General features: G+C 45.4%; 1 protein-coding gene across 2 annotated transcripts; it reads left to right on the forward strand.

The window, feature by feature from the left end:
• The first annotated feature begins 14,186 nt into the window (after positions 1-14,186).
• Positions 14,187-20,169, forward strand: LOC102451180 (endonuclease domain-containing 1 protein-like). 2 transcript variants are annotated; one of them, XM_006120370.4, is made up of 3 exons: positions 14,187-14,305; positions 16,235-16,555; positions 17,612-20,169. In XM_006120370.4, the coding sequence occupies exons 2-3, from the start codon at positions 16,268-16,270 to the stop codon at positions 18,155-18,157; spliced, it is 834 nt and encodes a 277-aa protein (XP_006120432.2). In that variant the 5' UTR covers positions 14,187-14,305; positions 16,235-16,267; the 3' UTR covers positions 18,158-20,169. The 2 variants fall into 2 exon arrangements, with proteins under 2 accessions (XP_006120432.2, XP_075782023.1); XM_075925908.1 differs by lacking the exon at positions 14,187-14,305 and adding an exon at positions 14,324-14,575.
• Positions 20,170-20,807: the final 638 nt, after the last annotated feature.

Genomic DNA, 20,807 nt, shown 5'->3' on the forward strand with positions numbered 1-20,807 from the left:
ACGGGAAAGCGATGTGCAGATTTGGGGATATATACCCATCCCACAGTTCGCTCTAGGAGATCTTCGCAACACATGTACCACTGTGTGTGTGCCTTCCCACATACTTCAAAGCGCTGCTGGCCTGATCAACTGACCAGCCACCTCCCCCGACTCTCGGGCGTAATCAAGGCCTTCGCAACCAAACCGATATCTGTGAAATGTTCCATGTGCTGTGTAAGTTGGTATGTATGATTTGATTTTTTTCTTGTTGTATAAGCTTAGTGTTGTAGTTGTTTTGGGTAGTACATAGAGTTTGTAGTTATCACTGTTATTTAATTACTGTAGCTGGATATTTTTAGACTAGAGACTATTCCCCTTGCCATTCCCATCCTTATATCTCTGACACGTTTAACTAGAAATCGTAGAATAAATATAATAAATACTGTAAATTCATTATTAACACGGTCTATTAAAAATCTTAGAATCAATACTATAAATTCATCACTGTCATAAATAAATATCCTTTATTTGCTAAAACAGTCCATCTGGTTCTGTCCTTCCCCCCTTGGGTATTCATCATCGGACCTGTGATTCTCGCGACACACTGGGCCAAATTTTGGGAAAAAAACCTTTTTTAGAATATCCCTTCTTCCTCGTAAAATGAGGTTCACAGGGATGCCAACAAAATGCGTTCGTTTTTCCGACATTTTTTTTGGAAAAGAGGACACGTTCCTTGGACATAGCCCAGACGTGGTCCAGAAACAATACTGTCCCACGACAATGAGGAAAACCCACTGGGCCCAAACAATCCTTTCTATGTGGACTGGAAATCCTGTTATTTCATTTTTATTCCCCAGTGTGGATATGAGCAGAGGCTCTTTTGGGAGAGCAGACAATGGATTTTACACTCTTCCAATCTTCTAGTATGTTCACTCATGGAATTGGGGAGTTAGGGCCACCGTGTATTTTGTAATTTTTTATAGTTTAGACTTTGAAGGTGTTATCTAGGATGCTAGTAGAGAGATAGAATGGGACAAGACCAAAGCAGACTGTGAAGAACTTCAAAAAGATCTCACCAAACTGAGTGATTAGGAAACAAAATAGCAAATGAAATTTAATGTGGATAAGAGAAATTAATGCACATTAGAAAAAATAACCCCAATTATGCATACAATATAATGGGGACTAATTTAGCTACAACTAATCAGGAAAGAGATCTTGGAGTTATTGTGACAGTTCTCTGAAAACATCCATGCAGCGTGCAGCAGCAGTTAAAAAAGCAAATAGGATGCTAGGAATTATTTAAAAAGGGATAGAAAATAAGATGAATATCTTACTGCCCCTATATAAAACTATAGTACGCCCACATCTTGAATACTGCGTACAGATGCGGTCTCCTTACCTCAAAAAACATAGTTTGGCATTAGAAAAGGTTCAGAAAAGAGCAACTAAAATGATTAGGGGTTTGGAACGGGTCCCATATGAGGAGAGGCTAAAGAGACTGAGACTTTTCAGTTTAGAAAAGAGGAGACTGAGGGGGGATATGATAGAGCAAGGGTTCCCAAATTTTTGACACGGGGACCAGTAAATCCATTCATGAACTTTTGGAGGACCAGTAGCATCATTTGCATATTTGCATATTCATCAAGCAAATGTTGAATATTCAAATAAGTTATTTCTGGTCCTCCCAAAGCCCCCAGTGCCAGTGTTAGCAAAGCTTTTGATACAGTCACTCACCATATTCTTGCCAGCAAGTTAAGGGAATATGGATTGGATAAATGGCCTGTAAGATGGATAGAAAGCTGGTTAGATCAGGGTTTGCCAAACTTTTTACTTTAGTTGGAACCCGTTTTTTTTTTTCAGTACTGTTTTTTGCAGCCCAAAAATATAAACACATATAAAAAAAAGAATGAAAAATGAATAAATTTTCAGTGTTTCACCCGGCTGCATTCTCCGCCCAGCCTGGGCCAGGGCCTGGGGGACCTGGCGCCTCATGGGCACTCCAGGAGGCGGGAGCAGGAGCAGATTGGGGGTAGGGTATCTGGCTAGGAGGGAGAGTGCAAGGAAGGGTAGGGTTGCCAGGTGTCCGGTTTTGTACCGGATAGTCTGGTATTGGAGGGTTTTGTCCAGAACACGAATTGAGAAATTACCAGACATATAAAATGTCTGGTATTTTCTAATTTGGTAAGTTTTATTATAATTAGGTGTATCAGTCCTTAGCTGCAAACTGCCTGGCTGGTAGATGTGCTCCCGCTGCCTGAGTGTGTCTACCAGCCAGGCAGTTCACAACTACTCGAGGGAGGGTATGTGGCGGCGGAGGGGGGGGGGGGGCAAAATGGAATCCCCGGCTGGACTCACTCGTCTGCAAGGGTCTGCAGGGTCTGCATGTGCCTGGGTCAGTCCTGCTCCCCCCCCCCCTTCTCCTCCCGATCTCCCCCAGTCCAGCCCTGCTTCCAGCGGCCGGTTCCCCCCACTCCCCTCCAATCTCCCCCAGTCCAGCCCTGCTTCCAGCGGCCGGTTCCCCCCACTCCTCTCCAATCTCCCCCAGTCAGCCCCACTCCCCCAACAACCCCCCTGACCAGCCTCACTGCTCCCGTCCAGCCCTGCTTCCGGCAGCTGGTTCTCCAGTCCTCCTCCTCCTGATCTCCCCTGGCCAGCCCCCCTGGCCAGCCCTGATTCCGCTGCCTGCCCTCCCCGATCTCCACCAGACAGCCCCACTGCCCCCAACCCTGCTTCTGCCACCTGCCCGCCTGCCCTGATCTCTGCGGGACAGCCCCACTGCCCCCAACCCTGCTTCTGCCACCTGCCCGCCTGCCCTGATCTCTGCGGGACAACCCTGCTGCCTCCAACCCTGCTTCCGCCGCCCGCCCGCCTGCCCAGATCTCTGCGGGACAGCCCCGCTGCCCCCAACCCTGCTTCTGCTGGCTGCCCATCTCCCCCCATCTCCGCGGGACAGCACTGCTGCCCCCAACCCTACTTCCCGGTGGCCGGTTTCCCCCTCCCCACACACACCTCCTCCCAGCCCGCCCCGCTCTGCTCCCCTCCCAGCAGCCATGCTGAGGCCCACAGCTCAGTACCGGGCCGCGGCCCATAGTTTGGGAAACGCTGTGATAGAGGTATATAAAATCATGAGTGGTGTGGAGAGAGTGAATAAAGAAAAGTTATTTACTTGTTCTCATACTATAAGAACTAGAGGACACCAAATGAAATTAATGAGTAGAAGGTTTAATACTAATACAAGAAAGTTCCTCTTCACACAGTACACAGTCAACCTGCGGAACTCCTTGTCAGAGGAGGCTGTGAAGGCTAGGACTATAACAGAGTTTAAAAAAAAGCTAGATAAATTCATGGAGGTTAGGTCCATAAAAGGCTATTAGCAAGAGGGTAAGGAATGGTGCCTCTGGCCTCTGTTTGTCAAAGGCTGGAGAAGGATGGCAGGAGACAAATTGCTTGACAATTGTCTTCGGTCCACCCCCTCTGGGGCACTGCCACTGTTGGCAGACAAGATACTGAGCTAGATGGACTTTTGGTCTGACCCAATATGGCCATTTGTATGATCTTATGTTCTTAAGACCAGGGCTCGACAAATCACTGAATCTACTCGCCTATGGCGAGTAGATTTTAGCCGTTCACCCCGTTCACCGGTGGTGCATGCATGTGCAATGCGGGTCTTGTGCATGCTCTGTGCGGGGCTGGTGAGTAGATTTCACCGCTGTTTGTCAAGCCCTGCTTATGACTATGGATAAGGCTCTGGACTGGGACTTGGGAGCTTTGTCTTTAGCTCTGCCACAGACCCCCTGTGTAACCTTGGACAAGTCACTTACTCTCTGTGTCTTTCTTAGCCCTCCTTTCTCCCCACCCCCATAAATCGGGGATAACAGCACTTTCTTTGTCTGTCTTATCTATTTACTAACTGAACAACATGTAGCAGGATGGGGCCATGATCTTGGCTGGGAACTCTAAATGTTGCCATAATACAAAAAAAACAAAACAAAAAAAACCCAACATTTATCCTTCTTTGACAGTCCCCACACTAAATAATTGTTTTCTAAGAATTGTTTGCAGTAAGAGTGACAAAGTGATCACATGCCCTGAAAAATGATTGTGAAAATGCACATCTGCACCCCTCAGATTTGTTCCCTGTTTGTGTGTCAGCCACATCTGCTAGCTTTATTGATGAAAACCATTGTCCCCACTTTTTACATCTTCAGGGACAACCCAGGTATGTATGGTAAAAGTGAGCTGGAGTCTTTCCCTTTGGAGAATTTTTTACCAAGATCCAATCAATTATATTGCAGCAGACCCACTATTGGAGGATGTATTTGTGGTGCTCTTGAAAGGAGGAGACTTCCAGCCCATAAAAAATCAACGGAAGATGAAGGGGACAGTCTGTGTTCAGGAATAGAGAAGGGCTTAGTGTTAACATGCAACTCCCCTTCCCTACATCTCCCACATATGGAAACCTGCGGTACCTTCTCTGGTGCTTTGGGGAATCTGTCCATCTACCATTTATGAATTCTAAGAGAGATTATGAGCTCTCTATATGTTTAAATGTAACCTACACTTCTAGTGAGGTTCACTGTCTCATGTAGTGACACTTAGGCCACTTCCAGCAAGAGATAAGAACAAGGGAGCTCTACAACCTAAGCTGAGAGCCAGCTGGCTTTATAGCTTAAGCTGTAGGGCAGGGCTACTCAACACACGGCACATGGCCCGTTTGTTTGCAGCCCGTGGTGCAGTTTGGGTCTTCATGGGCTCAACGCGCAGCCTGCGAGTGGGATGTTTTGAACATGGCCTCCACTGGAAACACGTTCCACAATGGCGAGGCATCTCCCAGGCAGGGTGAGCATTTGAAAACGTAAGCGGACAGGCTGGCTGGAACAGACGAATACAGGGTGTTAGTGTTTCTAGCTCCCAGGGAGGAGGTGCTGGGAGTGCTGGGGCATTGTGTGAAAGAAACTATTTGCATATATATTTGCATGTACATGCAACCACACTTAAGTTGTGGCCCTCAGCATGTGCTGTGAGTATCACTGTGGCCCCTGGGGCTTCCAAAGTTGAGTAGCCCTGCTGTAGAGGCTCCTATACTAAGCTCCAGAGGTTTGAATCTACCCAGTGGCGATTACATAACCCTTTAGGATTATCTGCACTGTGTTCTTGCCTGAGACTCCTTGTGGTAAGGACACAGGGGAGTGGCGCCTGCCTTTCTGACTATGAATAGGTTAGTTGTTGGAGATTATCTGCAGCTCAATAGCTCTGGCCAGAAAGAACAAAGGAATAACCGCCTCCTAGATAAAACCAGTTTTCTCCAATTCCTGTACAGAGGGCTAAGGTTTGAAGGGATAGAATTTCCCCAGGAAAGGGAACAAAGAGAAGAAAGGTGGGGCACACCTACTTTCAAGAGTCTGAGCTCTCTGACGTAGCCACCCAAAACTGACAAACTACTCCAAACTGCAGAGCAGGGGAAGCTATATGGGTGGGAGAATCTCTCCTGTTGTCCATACTGGTGCTTATGTCAACATAACTTATGTCATTCTATAAGGGTGATTTATCCCCTTGCCCCCGAGTGACTTAAGTGATGCCGACATACGTTGCAGTGCAGACATAGCCTTACTCTAGCACAGTGTTTCTTAACCTTTTTGATATCAGGGACCGACTAAATGATGTTGCAACCTCAACTGTTCACTGAAATTTGGTCAGGAGGTCCATCTAGCAGTGACAGGCCCAAAACCGAGTGATGCTGTGACCCCACTTACCAGCTCACAACACCCAGAGCGGGCAGCTGGTGTCAACCGCATGGGACAGGAGCTGAGCCACCCCAATGGGATGAGTGTGATGTGGGCTTGCTTGCCAACCCCTCCTCTCTGTTGTAATTTTTCAGAAGAGGGGGTGCTCAGTTTCAGATTTTGCACTGGGTCCCCCGAAAACCCTGTGTGGTGCTGACAAAGGGCTCTGTTTTTGTAACAAAGAGAACCTTTTTGACTGCAGAACCCACCAAAACTGATGGAGACAGACTGTAGAGGTCCGGGAGAGAAGTGTGGCAGAAATTGGAGAAAACTGGTTTTATCTAGGAGGCAGTTATTCCTTTGTTCTCCCTGGCCAGATCTATTGAGCTGCCGATAATCGTCAACAGAGGGACCTGGAACTTGGAAAAATACTGACCCAAATCTCAAACTATGCTCAAGAGGAGCGGTGAGGGTATGGAGACAGGGATCAGTGTGCAGTTATTTTAGGGTTTTGCCTAGGTCAGTAGATCTAAAGAGTAGCTGTGTTCGAATCCTTTGCAAAGCCTGTGGCTGTTGGCTTCAGCTGTCACATATCCCTGAAGGGGTATTGCTTAAACAAGCTGGGCAGCGTGAGAGAGCTAGCATTAGACTTAGGGCCTAAGTGGCTTGATGGTGGACGTCTCAGCTCTCAGAAGGGGGTAATAAAAGGAAAATCTGCACCTCAAGACCATGCCTAGAAACCTAGAGCCAGAGGTTGTGCCTGGAATCTGTGCAGACTTAGCAAGCCAAAAGCATATGGGTCCAGTGTGTGAAATCCAGACGGAGAAGCTTGGCTGAATCCAAACAGAGCAGCTTCACCAGGTCTGTGATTACAGTCATTCCAGTTGGTTCTCACGGCAAGTGCCTGTTTCCTTAGAGTTCTGGGAACTAATGTCCTGGAGCTGTTGTCTCCGCTCTGCACAGATACAGAGTATGGTACCCAGCTCAATGAGGGTATGTCTACACTTGCCCCCGAGTTCAAACTAGGGAGGCAAAGGAAGCATACCGAAGTTGCTAATGAAGCGCGTGATTTAAATATCCTGTGATTGATTAGCATATTCACGGCCGGTGGCCATTTTAAAATGCCAGTCGCCCGAATTAACTTCCCGTGTGTAGACGCGGTAGTTCGATCCAAAACCCTTCCCTCGAATTAACTGTTACTCCTCGTGCAATGAGGAGTAACAGTTAATTCAAGGGAAGGATTTTGGAGGGATAGCTCAGTGGTTTGAGCATTGGCCTGCTAATAAACCCAGGGTTGTGAGTTCAATCCTTGAGGAGGCCATTTAGGGATCTGGGGCAAAATCTGTCAGGGGTGGTACTTGGTCCTGCTGTGAAGGCAGGGGACTGGACTCAATGACTTTTCAAGGTCCCTTCCAGTTCTAGGAGATAGGCATTTCCGTTCATTTCATTTTCATTTATACCCACCTTTCCATCCATGTTCAGGAGGGAGAGGGCTTTCTAGGGTATAAGTGGGCAAAGAAGAAAGATGGGAGGAGTCTTGGCTTTGCCCTTCTTGCACTCCCCAACAGAGATGAGCTGGTGAAGAAAAGGAAATAATCTGCTGCTTGAATAGTCAAGAGCGATCTTACTTCCCTCTTGGAGCCAGGAGTGAAAATTGTGTATTTCTGACTGGCAGTTCCTTCTCTCGACTGCTCCTGAGTGGTGCAGCTATGCAAGACCCCTTACTATGGGCTAGAAGATAAGTGACAAGCCTACCAGGAGTGAGCATTTAACCGGTTTTTGAGTGGAAAATAGAGAAGTTTTCTAGAGATGACGTTATGTCTCGGGAGAGGAACCTGACTGTGAGGAGCACAGTACATTGGTAAAGAGCATGGCCCCTGGGAAAGCAGGGCCTGTGACTATTAACAGCAACACTCAGGTCAGATTCTGTGTTGCAGCTGAAGAGACTTTATGCTTGACTTCAGCAGGATTTTTCATGTGTTATGGTTTTCTGGATCAGGTCCAGAATGCTCAGCACCATGCAGGATCAAACCTCTGTTCCTCTATTGAAAGTTACCTAATTTCTCTGGGAGGCTTCAAGGACAATTCTGTGTTATCCCTAAGAACTGGACTAAGATTTCGTACTGAGAAATTTCTCCTTTGATCAGAGTCAGATATGAGCCAAAACTCTGGATTGGAACACTGAATCCGGACACAGGTTTATATCAGAGTTTGTAGTTTGACCCTCTCTCTGAAATGCGTCCAACCCAGTCATCAGGTCCTAACACACTAGTACATGGGAATGTTCAAATTCACGTTTGGATTTTGAACTCTCCAAGTTCAGGAATGTTTAGATCCAGTGTTTCATTTTGGCCCTCTTCACAGATAGGAAGTCTGACTCTAGAACTTGTATCTGGGGTTTGGGTTCAGTCAATATCTGTCCTAAATTCTCTCATGATCTTACAGTATAAATATTTGGATACTGGTTCACCTGGGCAATTCCCTGAGAACCAGCAAGGAAATTAATTTTAACTGTTTATCCTGTAAATGAGTTGATGTGGCCTTTAGACAAAAATATCTCTGTGTATGGCCTTGTGAAAGACTGGAATAACACACAATAATTCTGGCACCAACTTTTCCCATGGAAAATAGACTTCAGCCCCCTTGTAGAGAATTGAAATTATTTACCTAGTTACTATCTTCCCTTATTTCTGGACATACATACACAGTTTCAGGGTTCTAGGCAAATGCTCATGCTAACGGAGGTGTTTCTTGCTCCACTGTTGTCAACATGAATTCTGCTTGTGACTGCAGCGGATGCTGAGTCATGAACAACCTATGTAATTCCTCTGTAAAGCTAGGAATAAGGAACAGAGTGTGGGGTTACACAATGTACTACTCAAAGATCAGGCCTAGGGAAGGAGATGGCTTTAAAAAAGTACAGTAATGTAAATAAGGAAAGTGACCAAATACGAACACAGCTCCGAATATTAATAAAGAGATACAAATTACTAGGAAAAGTTGGCCATGACTAATTGAGAAGGGGTTTTTGTTTTCAAATTTGTGTTTCTGGCAAACAAATGATTATATATTGTATATTCATTTATTTTAATTATGTGTACCCAAAAGTGTGTATAAGATGATAAGAAAAGAAATTACAAAATTATTGCAATCATTCACATCAAAAGGATTTTTTAATTTTTTTATGTGTCTCTCCATATTCCCACCCCTGAGTCCAGCATCCCCTGGTAATGAGGGGTAGCGGACTCTATGCCAGGAGGTATTATATCCCACAAGTGTCAATGCCCAGAGGCAACTGTCAAAGATCTATAGTTACCAGGAAGGAGCCTTTTTTCCCTCTTTCTTGAGGGTCTCTCTACTGTCTCATTTGTGGGGTATGGCACCCAGGTTTGCCAACTGGGAGGGCAAAGGAGGGCAGTTGCCCCAAGGCCCGGCAATTCAGAGAGACCCAAGGCTCTCATCCATTGCCTCTGCTACTGCAGCAACAGCTGGAGCCCTCATCCCTTTAAATCACTTCTGGACCATTGCGCAGTGCACTCTGGGTGGCTTTGGGGACTACATGGCTGGCTGCCTGGCCCCACCCCTTCCACCCAAAGCCCCAGCCTTTCTAGGAGCTTGGAGCCAGCCCTCCCCACACCTTGCCTAGAGGCCAGCAGAGGCTGTTGGCTCCCCTGATGGAACTCCCCTGGCATCATGTCACCCACAATCCATTGTTAGGAGGCACCAATTCCACAAGGGTGACTAGTCAAAGGTGACATTAACCAAATTACTGGTAAGTAACCACTCTGCTTTACCTAATCCTGCTAGCTGCTGAGATGGAAAGAGCTTAGGTATTCAACTGATTTGAAAAACAAATGCAAATTAGCTGGGGAATCCCCACTGAACAGCTAAACCCCAAAAGACTAACAAAACATGTAGATGGTATCATGAGCTTTCGTGGGCACTGCCCACTTCTTCAGATGACCGGAGTTATGAATTTAGGATGTGCACACCCAAAATAAATAGGAGAGGGGAAAGGGAAGGGCGAGGGATCCTGGAGTACTGAGCTGCAATAGCCCTCGGGCCAATGGCTTGTCCATCATTAAGTGTTAACAAACCTATAGAGGACACAGATCAGCATTCACGACTCAGTACCCAGCCCAAGCTGGGGAAACTAATCATTCACCCAGTGGACAAAATTTGGTGATGAATTCTGGTCATGTGCCACCCGATGTGCATTGCTCGATCACTAAGAAGAACGGACATATCATAATCCAGCCATTGGATAGGGGCCAGATAGGGTCTGTCTGAAGACCTGTACTTAGTCAGAGACAGAAAGCATGTGCTGTGGTCTAATATCATCAATACAGTTCACCTGTTATTTTGCCATAGGCTTGTCCAACAGTACATCACGAGTGTAGTGGAGTGTTGAACTATAAAAGGGCATTTTTACACAGCAAGTTAATACACAGCAAGCCAACATGTGAATCTAGGGTGCACCAGCTCGCTGTGCATTAACATGTGGTGTGAATGCTGCTACCGCCCACAGAAACTCTCAGGGCTTTCAGTTATTTGCGAGGAAAAAATAACTTTGTTTGGCTTAATCTGTGACCTTCCTTATTTTCATTGTTTACAAAGTATTATGTATTTACAGACGTACCAAGTGTGTAAATAAGAGGTGTGTGAGCAAATGCACAGATGCTGCATTCTCATTACTGCACCAGCAGCCATGTAACCTAGGGAATTCTTTGGAAGTTAGAAAGGAAATTAACAGAAATGTTCATCTTTATGGGGCAGATATTTTAAAAAATGGTTTCTCCTCCATTTACTGTCCTTCAGTGCAACAAGGGGAGTTCTGTAATCAGTGACTGGCATTTCGCCAGTGTTATTCATGAGTTGCTGCATGTTGTGTTTGGCACTGTGTCTGCTAGCAGCTCCTGAGAAGGAACAGTTGGTGCCAACAATGAGTGGGCTAGGACCCATCACTTTCTGCTGTCTGTGAGTACACATGTGGATGCCAGTTTCAGAGCATGGAACACCATTTTCAGTCCAGTAAAATAGGGGTATGCAATGACTTAGGTATTACTGCATTTATCTGATAGTGCAGAGGTCCTGCAGAAGTTATCTCCAGTTGATCATTCTGTCGTGCAGGAGATAGATTTTGGAGACTATCTTGTGTGTGATGTCACCAGAAAATAAAGCACCCATGTGCCAAACCTAGCTAACATTTTGTTCAGTGTATTTTATTTTCTTGAAAATCTGTGCAATAATATCTATGAGCTGTCTCACGCTAGTAATAAATACACAATACTTCAGCAGGAATCATACGTAACTCAGCATTAATGTGCCAAACTTTAAACTAAGCAGCATGGCACAGACAAAGAACACAGGCAAAAAGCTAGGCAAAAAGCCCATTGACAACACATGTAAAATAGTGTTATTACAACATTAATATTCTGTGCAAACTTCAGATAAGTACAAGATTCATGATTGTGCTCCAGCTTGGTGTCACATTTGTATCAATCCATCCACCCAGTTTAACTGGCTGAGCAGCCCAGGTTGACAGTGTTTTTTTTTCATGAGCCCCCACTTATCCTGACAGCTCCCACACCTATCCCAGAAGTCCTAGTGTACATCCCTCTGATGGCAGCCCCCAATATGCCCGACTGACTCTCAACATCCTGCTCTCCATCCCATGACCCCAATATCCTTGTTCCACCCAGCACCAGTCCTCCATCCCTCTCTTGCCCCCGATCGCTCACCTAGCAGCCTCCCCAACAACCCCACTCATCCTATAGTCCTCCAATAGCCCCTCACCCACTGCCCTGGGACATTCCCAGACACTCGCTGGTGCCTTTTTGTCTCCGTACTTGGTTCCTATCCTGGGCTAGGGCTGTTCCTCCCTGTCATCCTGTTCCTCCCAGTCAATTGCTCACTCCCATTGTCCATACCTCATTCCCATGGCAAGGGCCAAATCTGAGTGGTGTTGCAACAAAGCACACCAAGTCACAATACCACACACTCACATTTGGCCCCACTATCCCTTATCACGATTAGGCAGGCTATTTGGTAGTGTTCAGCTGGACACTCCAGTTTTTGTGTCATTGGTTCCCTGACCCATGCTGATATAAAGCTGGACACTGTTTTGTCTGGTGTCTCCACACACAATGCCATTTTGAAGCACATGCTGCTGTGTCCTCACCAGCATGATCTTGCATGCACTGTGAGGGAAAGGTCACATTCATGGGGGTGGGACAGCGTGTTGTGTCAAAACGCATCCTCTTTGCAGGCACGTTCATGCTGGGTGTGTGTGTGTGTGTGTGTGTGAGAGAGAGAGAGAGTGAGGTGGTGTGTTCTTCAAAATAGTACCTCTCCCCACATGGTGTGACCTCACGCACACCATGCCTGGGAGGTCATGCTGGCAGAGGCAGGGCCATGCAGGCAGGAGTGAGCCCAGGCTGTTTTCGGAAGTACTGTGACGTTCATTATTTAGTTGGATTGGCCCTGCTTTGAACAAGGGGTTGGACATTTGCACCCCAAGTTGCAGTTTAGGTTTACCCAGGGCTCAGCCCGCGGCCTGCGGGTGAGAGCCAAAACAAAAAAGTAGTCAATGTAATGGTCTTCCGTGGATATGCATTTTAGTAGTTAAAGTCCTGGACTGTCATGGATCATTAAAAGTGTTGTCATATGGGTGGAAATCAGGTAAATATTGCATTTTATTAATATCAGCAGAACTGACTTAAATGGGGCCTGTGTGTTGTGCAGTCTTGCCTTAATCTTTGTATTCATGCCCGTCAGTGCGAAAGAAGCTATTTGAATATTCTTATGTTCTTATGTTCTAATATATTTGCATATATATTTGCATGTATATGCAACCACACTTAAATTGCGGCCCTCGGCATGTGCTGTGAGCATCATTGTGCTTCCAAAGTTGAGTAGCCCTGGATTAGATGATCTCTTGAGGTCTCTTCCAACCCTAATTTTCTATGACTAATCTGGGGATGTACCCATAGCCACTCTAGTCATGATGGAGGGGCGGCTGGGCCAACTTGGAATGACGTCTCAAACCTGTGTGCCAGGTGAAGTGCTGGAGCATTGCTCCCTCCTAGTTTTAAGGTGCCAGAGCAGTGCTTCAGACTGTTCCAGCTGTACTACAACTCTGTGTATGCGTCTGTCACCCACACAGAGCCCCAAATTTATTTTGGCTCCTTTTTGTCCCTGTGCTCTTAGAAAAAGAGTAGGACAAGCTTTCAGGATGGCATACCATGCAGCTGGGGGCAATTGTTAGAGACAAACTCCCTGATAGTCCTTGGGTGCTGGATCGGACTCTGAGCAGCACTGTGCCAGAATATGGCCCTATGAGGCATTGGCTCTGGTTCCCCCATTGATCTCAAGCACGTGACCTTTGACACCATCACAGCTTTATGCAGACTGTGTGACGTAAACAGAACTTATGCCTTTGGACATTTTCCAAAAGGGGTGGATGGGAGCAAGATGCAATGAAAGGCTAATTATTGAGATTACTATTCTGTAAGGATGTGTATTTCCACCAACAAGGACCTTAAAATAGACTTGTCCTAAACCCAAACCAGTACCATCATGTCACTGAAGAACTGCAAGAACTCTACATTCAAATCCTGTCAGCGCATCTGGCAGGTCAGGATCTGGACCCAGCTGTCAGTTCACACATTACTTTGACAAGCTGCCCCAGCTATGGAAGGATATTTTCTACAATGGAGACAAGTTGTAACAACCTGACCCTTTGTACTGCCATGCTAAAATCAAAGTCCCGGGATTTATTGATTTCCCCATTTGTACAACCATATTTTGCTAACTGAGGGTAATAATTTATTGTCCTATTAATATGTTACCTGCTTTTGTCTGGGAAGAGTCTAGTCCTGTGTGGGCACAACTGATACCTAGTCAACTTTATGCTAGTTCTCATAACTGTGATAAGACTATCTACTGACATATTTTTTCTTGTGGGTTACAAATAAGCCCAGACCAGAGTTCCAGATCAGAACCACAATTTGGATCTATGTTTGGACTTGGGAGCTAAACTCAAACTTTCTCTAAAATAGGCCAGATGTAGACATCAGATCCAAACACATATCTGGGAAAGTTCAACTTCATGTCTGAATTTTGAACCTCCAAGTTCAAGAACATATAGATTCAGTGTTTGGTTTTGGCCCAGGGGCCAGATATGAAATTTGGCTCCAGGCCTGGAGCTGTAGCTTGGGATCATTTCAACTGCCATAAAGCATCTTGCATAATAAAACATTTGAGAACCAGCCATTCGCTCACCTGGGCAATTCCCATAAAACTGGGTAAGTAACTTGATTTGATTATTCCTGGTTTGTATAGTGAGCTATCTCTGTCAATGACCTTGTGAAAGAGTATTTGGAATAACATTGCAGTGCTGATCTTAGCTCCACCCATGTAACACTAACACTACTAGAGGAAGCTAATAAAATGTAATTACGTATAAACTTCCCTTTTTAAAGCAGCCCCAGGCTCTTAGGCTCATTCTGTTACAGAGGCTTTTGAAAAGTCCACTACATCCTTGGTGGTACAGACAGAACCAAACCAACCGACAAGTCAGTGTGCAGTCCTTTCACACGGTAGGTTGGTTTATTTTTGAAAAATTATGTTATTTATAGATTGTATAATCATGAGTTGCCAACTGGAAGGCATTTCTATGAAAGCCAAACAATTGTCCCTTGAGATAAAAAATGCAAACACTGGGGAGTGAGACCTAATACAGAAACCTGTTTCTGGGACTCTTCCTTCCACCCAAGCTCAGTCAGCCCATGAACATGTTGAAAACAAAGGAAAACGGCAAGCTTTCGATCATATCCTAAGCAACCAAATCTGACAGCAGGGAGCAGCTGGTATGTTGTACTCTGCTTGGTAGCAGCAGCCTTCCAAATGCAGTTTGATTTTTATTATAACATGATTGTTCTAATTTAAAAAACCAACAAATAGTCTGGTAGCACTTTAAAGACTAGCAAAACATGTAGATGGTATCATGAGCTTTCATGGTCACAGCCCACTTCCTCAGATGACCAGAGTGTTGGATATTCAGAACTAAAATAAATAGAGGAGAAGAGGGGTGGGGAGAAGGGAAAAAATAGGAGGGGGGGGGACAAGAAGAGGCCGTGGGTATAAAAATATCAAGGGGAAAGCAGAGCTGGAATGTAACTGGAAAAATAAATACTCTATAAGCACCTAAAGACTGGATAGTCAAAAGAGGCAGATAAGAATCATTAGTAGGCAATTAGAGAGGAAGAGTACTAACACTAGTTAGTTTCAGCATCTAGTTATTTGATGCTGAAATCTTTGCTGTTATCGTGGCACCAGAAACAAGTGTGGAGGCTACTTATTTGAACAGCACTTGCTCAGCCCCAACCATGGGAGGTTTTGCAGATCCCAGGGAACATGGAAGAACTCTGGGGGTATGTCCACACTGCATACCCCCAGAGGGTTTTGGAAGAACAGCTGTTTTTCTGAAAAAAAGACTTCACTTACGTCTACACTGCAATTGTTTTCTTTTGAAAAAAAAAATCTAAAGAACAGAGGGGTTTTTCTGAATTGGTAAAGCTCTTTCTACGAGGAAGAAGCCTTTTTCCAAAAGAGCTCTTTCAGAAAAAGGCATGCGTGGAGGGGGAAGAGGGAGTTCTTTCGGAAGAAGAGGAAAGAGGAAAAAGCACAGGTGTCCTGGTGGCCATTCCGTTCATAGTCATCACAGCTTAAATGTGAGATAGCAGCCATTCAGTGTGGACGCTATCTTTTGAAAAACCAGATTGCTTTTTTGTTGCGTGTTTGCTGTGTAGACACTCTCTTTCGGAAGAAGATTTTTCCGAAGATCTCTTCCGGAAAAACTTCTTCCGAAAGAAGCCTGCAGTCTAGACATAGCCTGGGTTTGAAACAGTTTATCTGACATCATGAGATGTGGCTGAAATAAGATAAAGCTTCCAGATTTTCTGGCATTGTATAGGCTGTTTTATCCAAGCAATAGGGTATCATCCTGCTAACAGTTAAGGACAGGGAGATGTAGTATTGGTGGCTGGCAGGAATGCTTTGCTCCAAATGTGAATGGCTTTGCCAAATCCTCCCCTCACGTAGACAAACTTTGGGGGAAGTGATACTGAAACTTTGTATATTTAAAATTGCAGAGATCCTCTGTATTCTGCCTTTGGGGACAGAGATTTGCAGCCACAGAGACAGGGCAGAAATAGGGTCTTCTAATCAGCCAGATGGAGAAAAATGGTTATGTCTGTGCAGGGAATCAACCCCTTCAGTAGCTCTTTTCCTTCCCCCCACACTGTCCTAGAAGTGTGACAGTTAGAAATGATGGACTGCCTGACTCCCTCCTGAAGTCTGAGCTTTAACTCCCTTCTCTGAGGGCTCAAGGAGTGGCACTAACATCCACACTGGTTTTCACTTTTTGAGGCAAGATGGTTGTCATATTGGGCAGCTGTTCCCTGACTAGACTCTCTCCCTCCCTCCCCTCCTGGAGATCTTACATACCATTGACATTTGTTCTCCAGGTGCCGAAGAGACGTTAGCGTTAACTTGTTCCCATGATGCTGCTGCTGCTGCTGCTCCAGTTTTCCATATGCTGCCTCATGCCGGGGAACTGTGAACTGGTGACATCTTTTGAGAACACATGCCCTCAGTTTTTCTTCAGGGAAACCCCCCCAGATGATGCCATCAAACCTGCCAACCCAGCCCAGATCTGCCAGCGTTTCAAGAATCAGTATCGCTTTGCTACCTTGTATGACAGGGACAACCGCATTCCAATATACTCTGCATATGTGTACCAGCCAGGTTCTGGAAAGAGACCTAATAGCTGGATGGTGGAACCCCAGGTAAGATGCTCTCCTGACTGCCTCTCCATTACTACAGGACACAATCTTGGACATTAAAAATTGAAATATAGAATAAATCCCAGTATTTGTTTCCCCCATCTCTGTTCCATGTACTCTCTCTCTCTCACACACACACACACGCACACATGGACAACACAGCTGGGAATTCTCTGTCCCGTTCTGTTGTGCAGAGTCACATCATTGTGACAAAGATTATACAGGGACATGGGAGCTAGAACTGCTAGGTCTGCCTCATGTCTTCTGACTTGCTGTGCAAGCTAGGGCAGATCACACCTTGGCTGTGCCCTGCCATCACCAGGTATAGGACAAAAATTTTAATGCTCACCAACCTCATAGGGTTGTTGTGAAAGTTTACTGATCTTTACAAAGTATTTTGAGCTCCTCAGGGGAACAGTGCTGTGGTTATGCAAAAGTTTTTTATTATTTTCTTTTATTGGAACCCCAGAAAATAGTGGTCAAAATGTATTTAGATATTGTACTAGTGCAATCTCCACATTAAAATGGGAGATTGCACTAGTAATCTCCGGTCCCCAAGGACAGGGTTGAATCAACTGGCAAATTTGTGGTTGGGAAGGACTTTCCCTTAGGGACATGTAGCAGAGACCTTGGTAGATGTCCACTTCCTCTATAGAACTGAGGTTGGATCATCTGTTGCTCATCTCAGAATTCCCTCCCCTTTTTTCTAAGAAGGACTTGCCCCACATAGAATGCAGACTTCTGTGCTCCTCTGGGTCAGGCTAGCTTTGTACCATATTACTGTGGGCACAATCCAGCCTTCAGGAAGCAAAATAGGTACTGCAAGTGTGGCTCCTCTTTCACACAAGTCATGACTGTGACTGAGACTGGTAGTGTACTTCCTTCCAGCTCACATGTAAATCCCAAGGGACCAAGAGGCAAGACCAAAGGTCCCTAGCGAGACCTCATACCTAGCACTACCAATTCCTTTAGACCTCCAAAGGCATCTGCCCAAGGGCCCTGGTTCCATTTTTCCTTTCACACATGACTGACTCCTTTAATTTTTTTTTGATTTTCAAGCTGATGGGTTCAACTTACCAAAATGAAATGACAACAGAATGGATCCTCTTAAATGAGATTGGTGTTGACCAGGGACTGCTTCAAGAGAGCCAGGCTGTCCTCCAGGATTACAAGAATCTGGTTAATTTCAACAGGGGTCACTTGAATCCCAATAGTCACCAACCCGACTCTGACTATAAGGCTGCTACTTTCACTCTGACCAACATTGTGCCACAGTTTATGAATCTCAATGGTGGAAAATGGAACAACTATGAGCAAGAAATAATGTTGAGTAGGACCGAAGAGTGTGCTACGACATATGTCGTTGTGGGAGTGGTCCCTGGCAACAATTACATAGCTGAAGGCAGAGTCAATAAGCCCAGCTACATCTGGTCTGCTGCCTGCTGTGAGATTGACAACAATCACAGGAAGTCCTGGGCAGTCATTGCTCCGAATGACCAGAATGTGGTCCAGCTGCTCAATCTGGGGGAGCTAGAGGAGAAGCTGGCTGAACTGTATAGAAAGGAGGAGATTCTTCTGTTTCACAGTGACTGTCCCAGACTATAAAACCCTAACCCCATTCACTCCCCTCTCCACAAACCCCTTGGAGAAAGGGTTGAGAGCCTTTGCCAGTAGCTGTGTTGTCATGAGCATTACATACTCCTTTTTTGTTTATTAAATGTTTGTATAGCCTTTTCTCCCCAAGCCAATTTAAGCATGAGTCTCCAAACTTCTTCTGTCGTGAGAGGAAGGGATCGGTAATATCCGACACCATTTTGTTTTCGGCCTATGTTATAAGCCATAGGTGGCAGCTCTTCAGCTGGAAATCTCTAGGAGAGAGCTCACAGAGATTCCTCTTCATGGTGCCTTCAGGGACGTGGGCTTTGCACATGTCCCGGGGCAAAGCAGAAAGGGTCCGTTTTCCAGCCCGGACATTCTTGCACCCATGAAAGCAGTGCTAAGTGGGAAACGTGATACTGCCTGATCTGTACAACTTTTCCTGGTAAATATAATGGTACCAGAGTGCATGATGCCCGAGCCACTCATTCCTCCACTAACCAAACCAATGTCCATCCCTTTTTCTAGCAGACTGGGACATACTCTGGTTACATCTGGGTGAATTTTCCTCAATAAATAGTCTGTGAATGAAAAAGAATTATCATTAGGCCAGGGAACCTGAGTGAGACTGATTCTAGAGCCTAGTAATTGGAGCATTTAAAGTGCGGGAGGTTCAAGTCCTTGCTTTAATGACTATTCAATTATTTATAAAAAGGGGAATCAGCTGCACTCTGTGGAAGCTATCTCATCATAGCCTGGTATGTTCCTCTGTACTGTGGGAGAGCAAAGAGTGATGTCCAACTTCACATCCAGCAGAATGGAATGTGCATCTCTCTCATGCTGAACGAGTCCCCTGGGCTAAAGGATTTGCGGCTTCCCCCGTCTGGCATTTTGTGACTCCCGTCTGCCCTTGCTTTTGTCAAGATACCAAAATCAGGATGAAAAAATGTGAGGCAGGTCAAAATAAGCCATGTTGTTTTGACCTGACTTGAAACTTTTTCAATCTTTCAACCATTTTGAAAAAAAAGTCATCATTAGCATTGGCCCTTTGTTTCAGAATCACCAACAAATCAAAAAAACATTTTCTATCCTGTTACTGCTACATCTGGGTCAGGCACAACCTGCTTCTATGCTTGGCTCTCAGCTTTTCCTGGACCTGTTCACTGTCTGGCTCTCCTGCTGCAGCTAGCTCCTAGATTACTGTTTCTGGCCTACAGCTCAGTCCTTTGCCTTTTCCCCTCTGCTCTCCATGCCCAGATGATTACTGTTTTCTCTGGCCATTAGGCACTGCAGATGGTTAGATGCTGAACTGAGTCCTTGCCTCTTCCAGGATGACCCATGGCTTAATTCTTTCCCTCCTGCAGAGCAAGGGAATGGTGTCTGGTAAAGAGCCTGTAGGTTCACTGCGAATCCATAATCACTTTATGTAAAGGAAGAATGGAGTCAGAAGCAGCTCATGTGACAACATGAAGAGTAAAAAATCCTAAGTGGAGATGGAAATGGGAGAGGTCACCTGTGTTTCCTGTAAGTTGTGCACTTGTGTGGCCACTGAGGAGAGATTCCAGTGTCATATAGCTGATTAACAGTGTACCAACAGCTAGGTTTGTCTTTCTCTTGGTGGTACACATTCACACATGCATTGGTGCACATGACAAAAATTATTCCACACATGGATGGAAAAGATTAGAGGGGACATTGGCAGTCACCCAATACAGAAAACACCATAAATCAGTTAAAGCTCCCAGATGGACAAACAGGGAGAAGACGGGTGTAAGGCCAGATCCTCAAATATATTTAGGGAAATCTATCTCACATTGATATCAGTGGGAGTTAGGTATCTAAATACCTTTGAGAACTGGGCCTTAGTGGTGGCCAAAGTTGTTAGAGGAAATTGAAAGGTTTCTTCTACTGTGAGAAAAAAAAGCACTAAAGAGAAAACAGATACATCAGTACATGGGGGCTATGTCTACACTGGCCCCAAATTCCGGAAAAGGGATGCAAAGCAGGTAAGTCAGAATAGGGAAATCCGCGGGGGATTTAAATATCCCCCGCGGATTTAAATAAACATGTCCGCCGCTTTTTTTCCGGCTTGGGGAAAAGCCGGGAAAAAAGCGTCTAGACTGGCACGATCCTCCGGAATAAAGCCCTTTTCCGGAGGATCTCTTATTCCTACTTTCAGGAATAAGAAGTAGGAATAAGAGATCCTCCGGAAAAGGGCTTTATTCCGGAGGATCGCACCAGTCTAGATGCTTTTTTCCCGGCTTTTCCCCAAGCCGGAAAAAAAGCGGCGGACATGTTTATTTAAATCCGCGGGGGATATTTAAATCCCCCGCGGATTTCCCTATTCTGACTTACCTGCTTTGCATCCCTTTTCCGGAATTTGGGGCCAGTGTAGACGTAGCCGGGGAGAGGGTAGAAAGCAATGACAATTTGAAAGATGTTTTTCCAAAACACAATGGCTGTGTCTACATTGGCATCCCTTTCCGGAAAAGGGATGCTAATGAGACACATCGCAGTTGCAAATCCACGGGGGATTTAAATATCCCCCACAGCATTTGCATTTACATGGCTGCCGCTTTTTTCCGGCTTAGGGATAAGCTGGAGAAAAGCGCCAGTCTAGACGTGATTCTCCGGAAAATAAGCCCTTTTCTGGAGGATC

Source organism: Pelodiscus sinensis, chromosome 1, assembly GCF_049634645.1.
Source record: "Pelodiscus sinensis isolate JC-2024 chromosome 1, ASM4963464v1, whole genome shotgun sequence".
Lineage (NCBI taxonomy): Eukaryota > Metazoa > Chordata > Testudines > Trionychidae > Pelodiscus > Pelodiscus sinensis.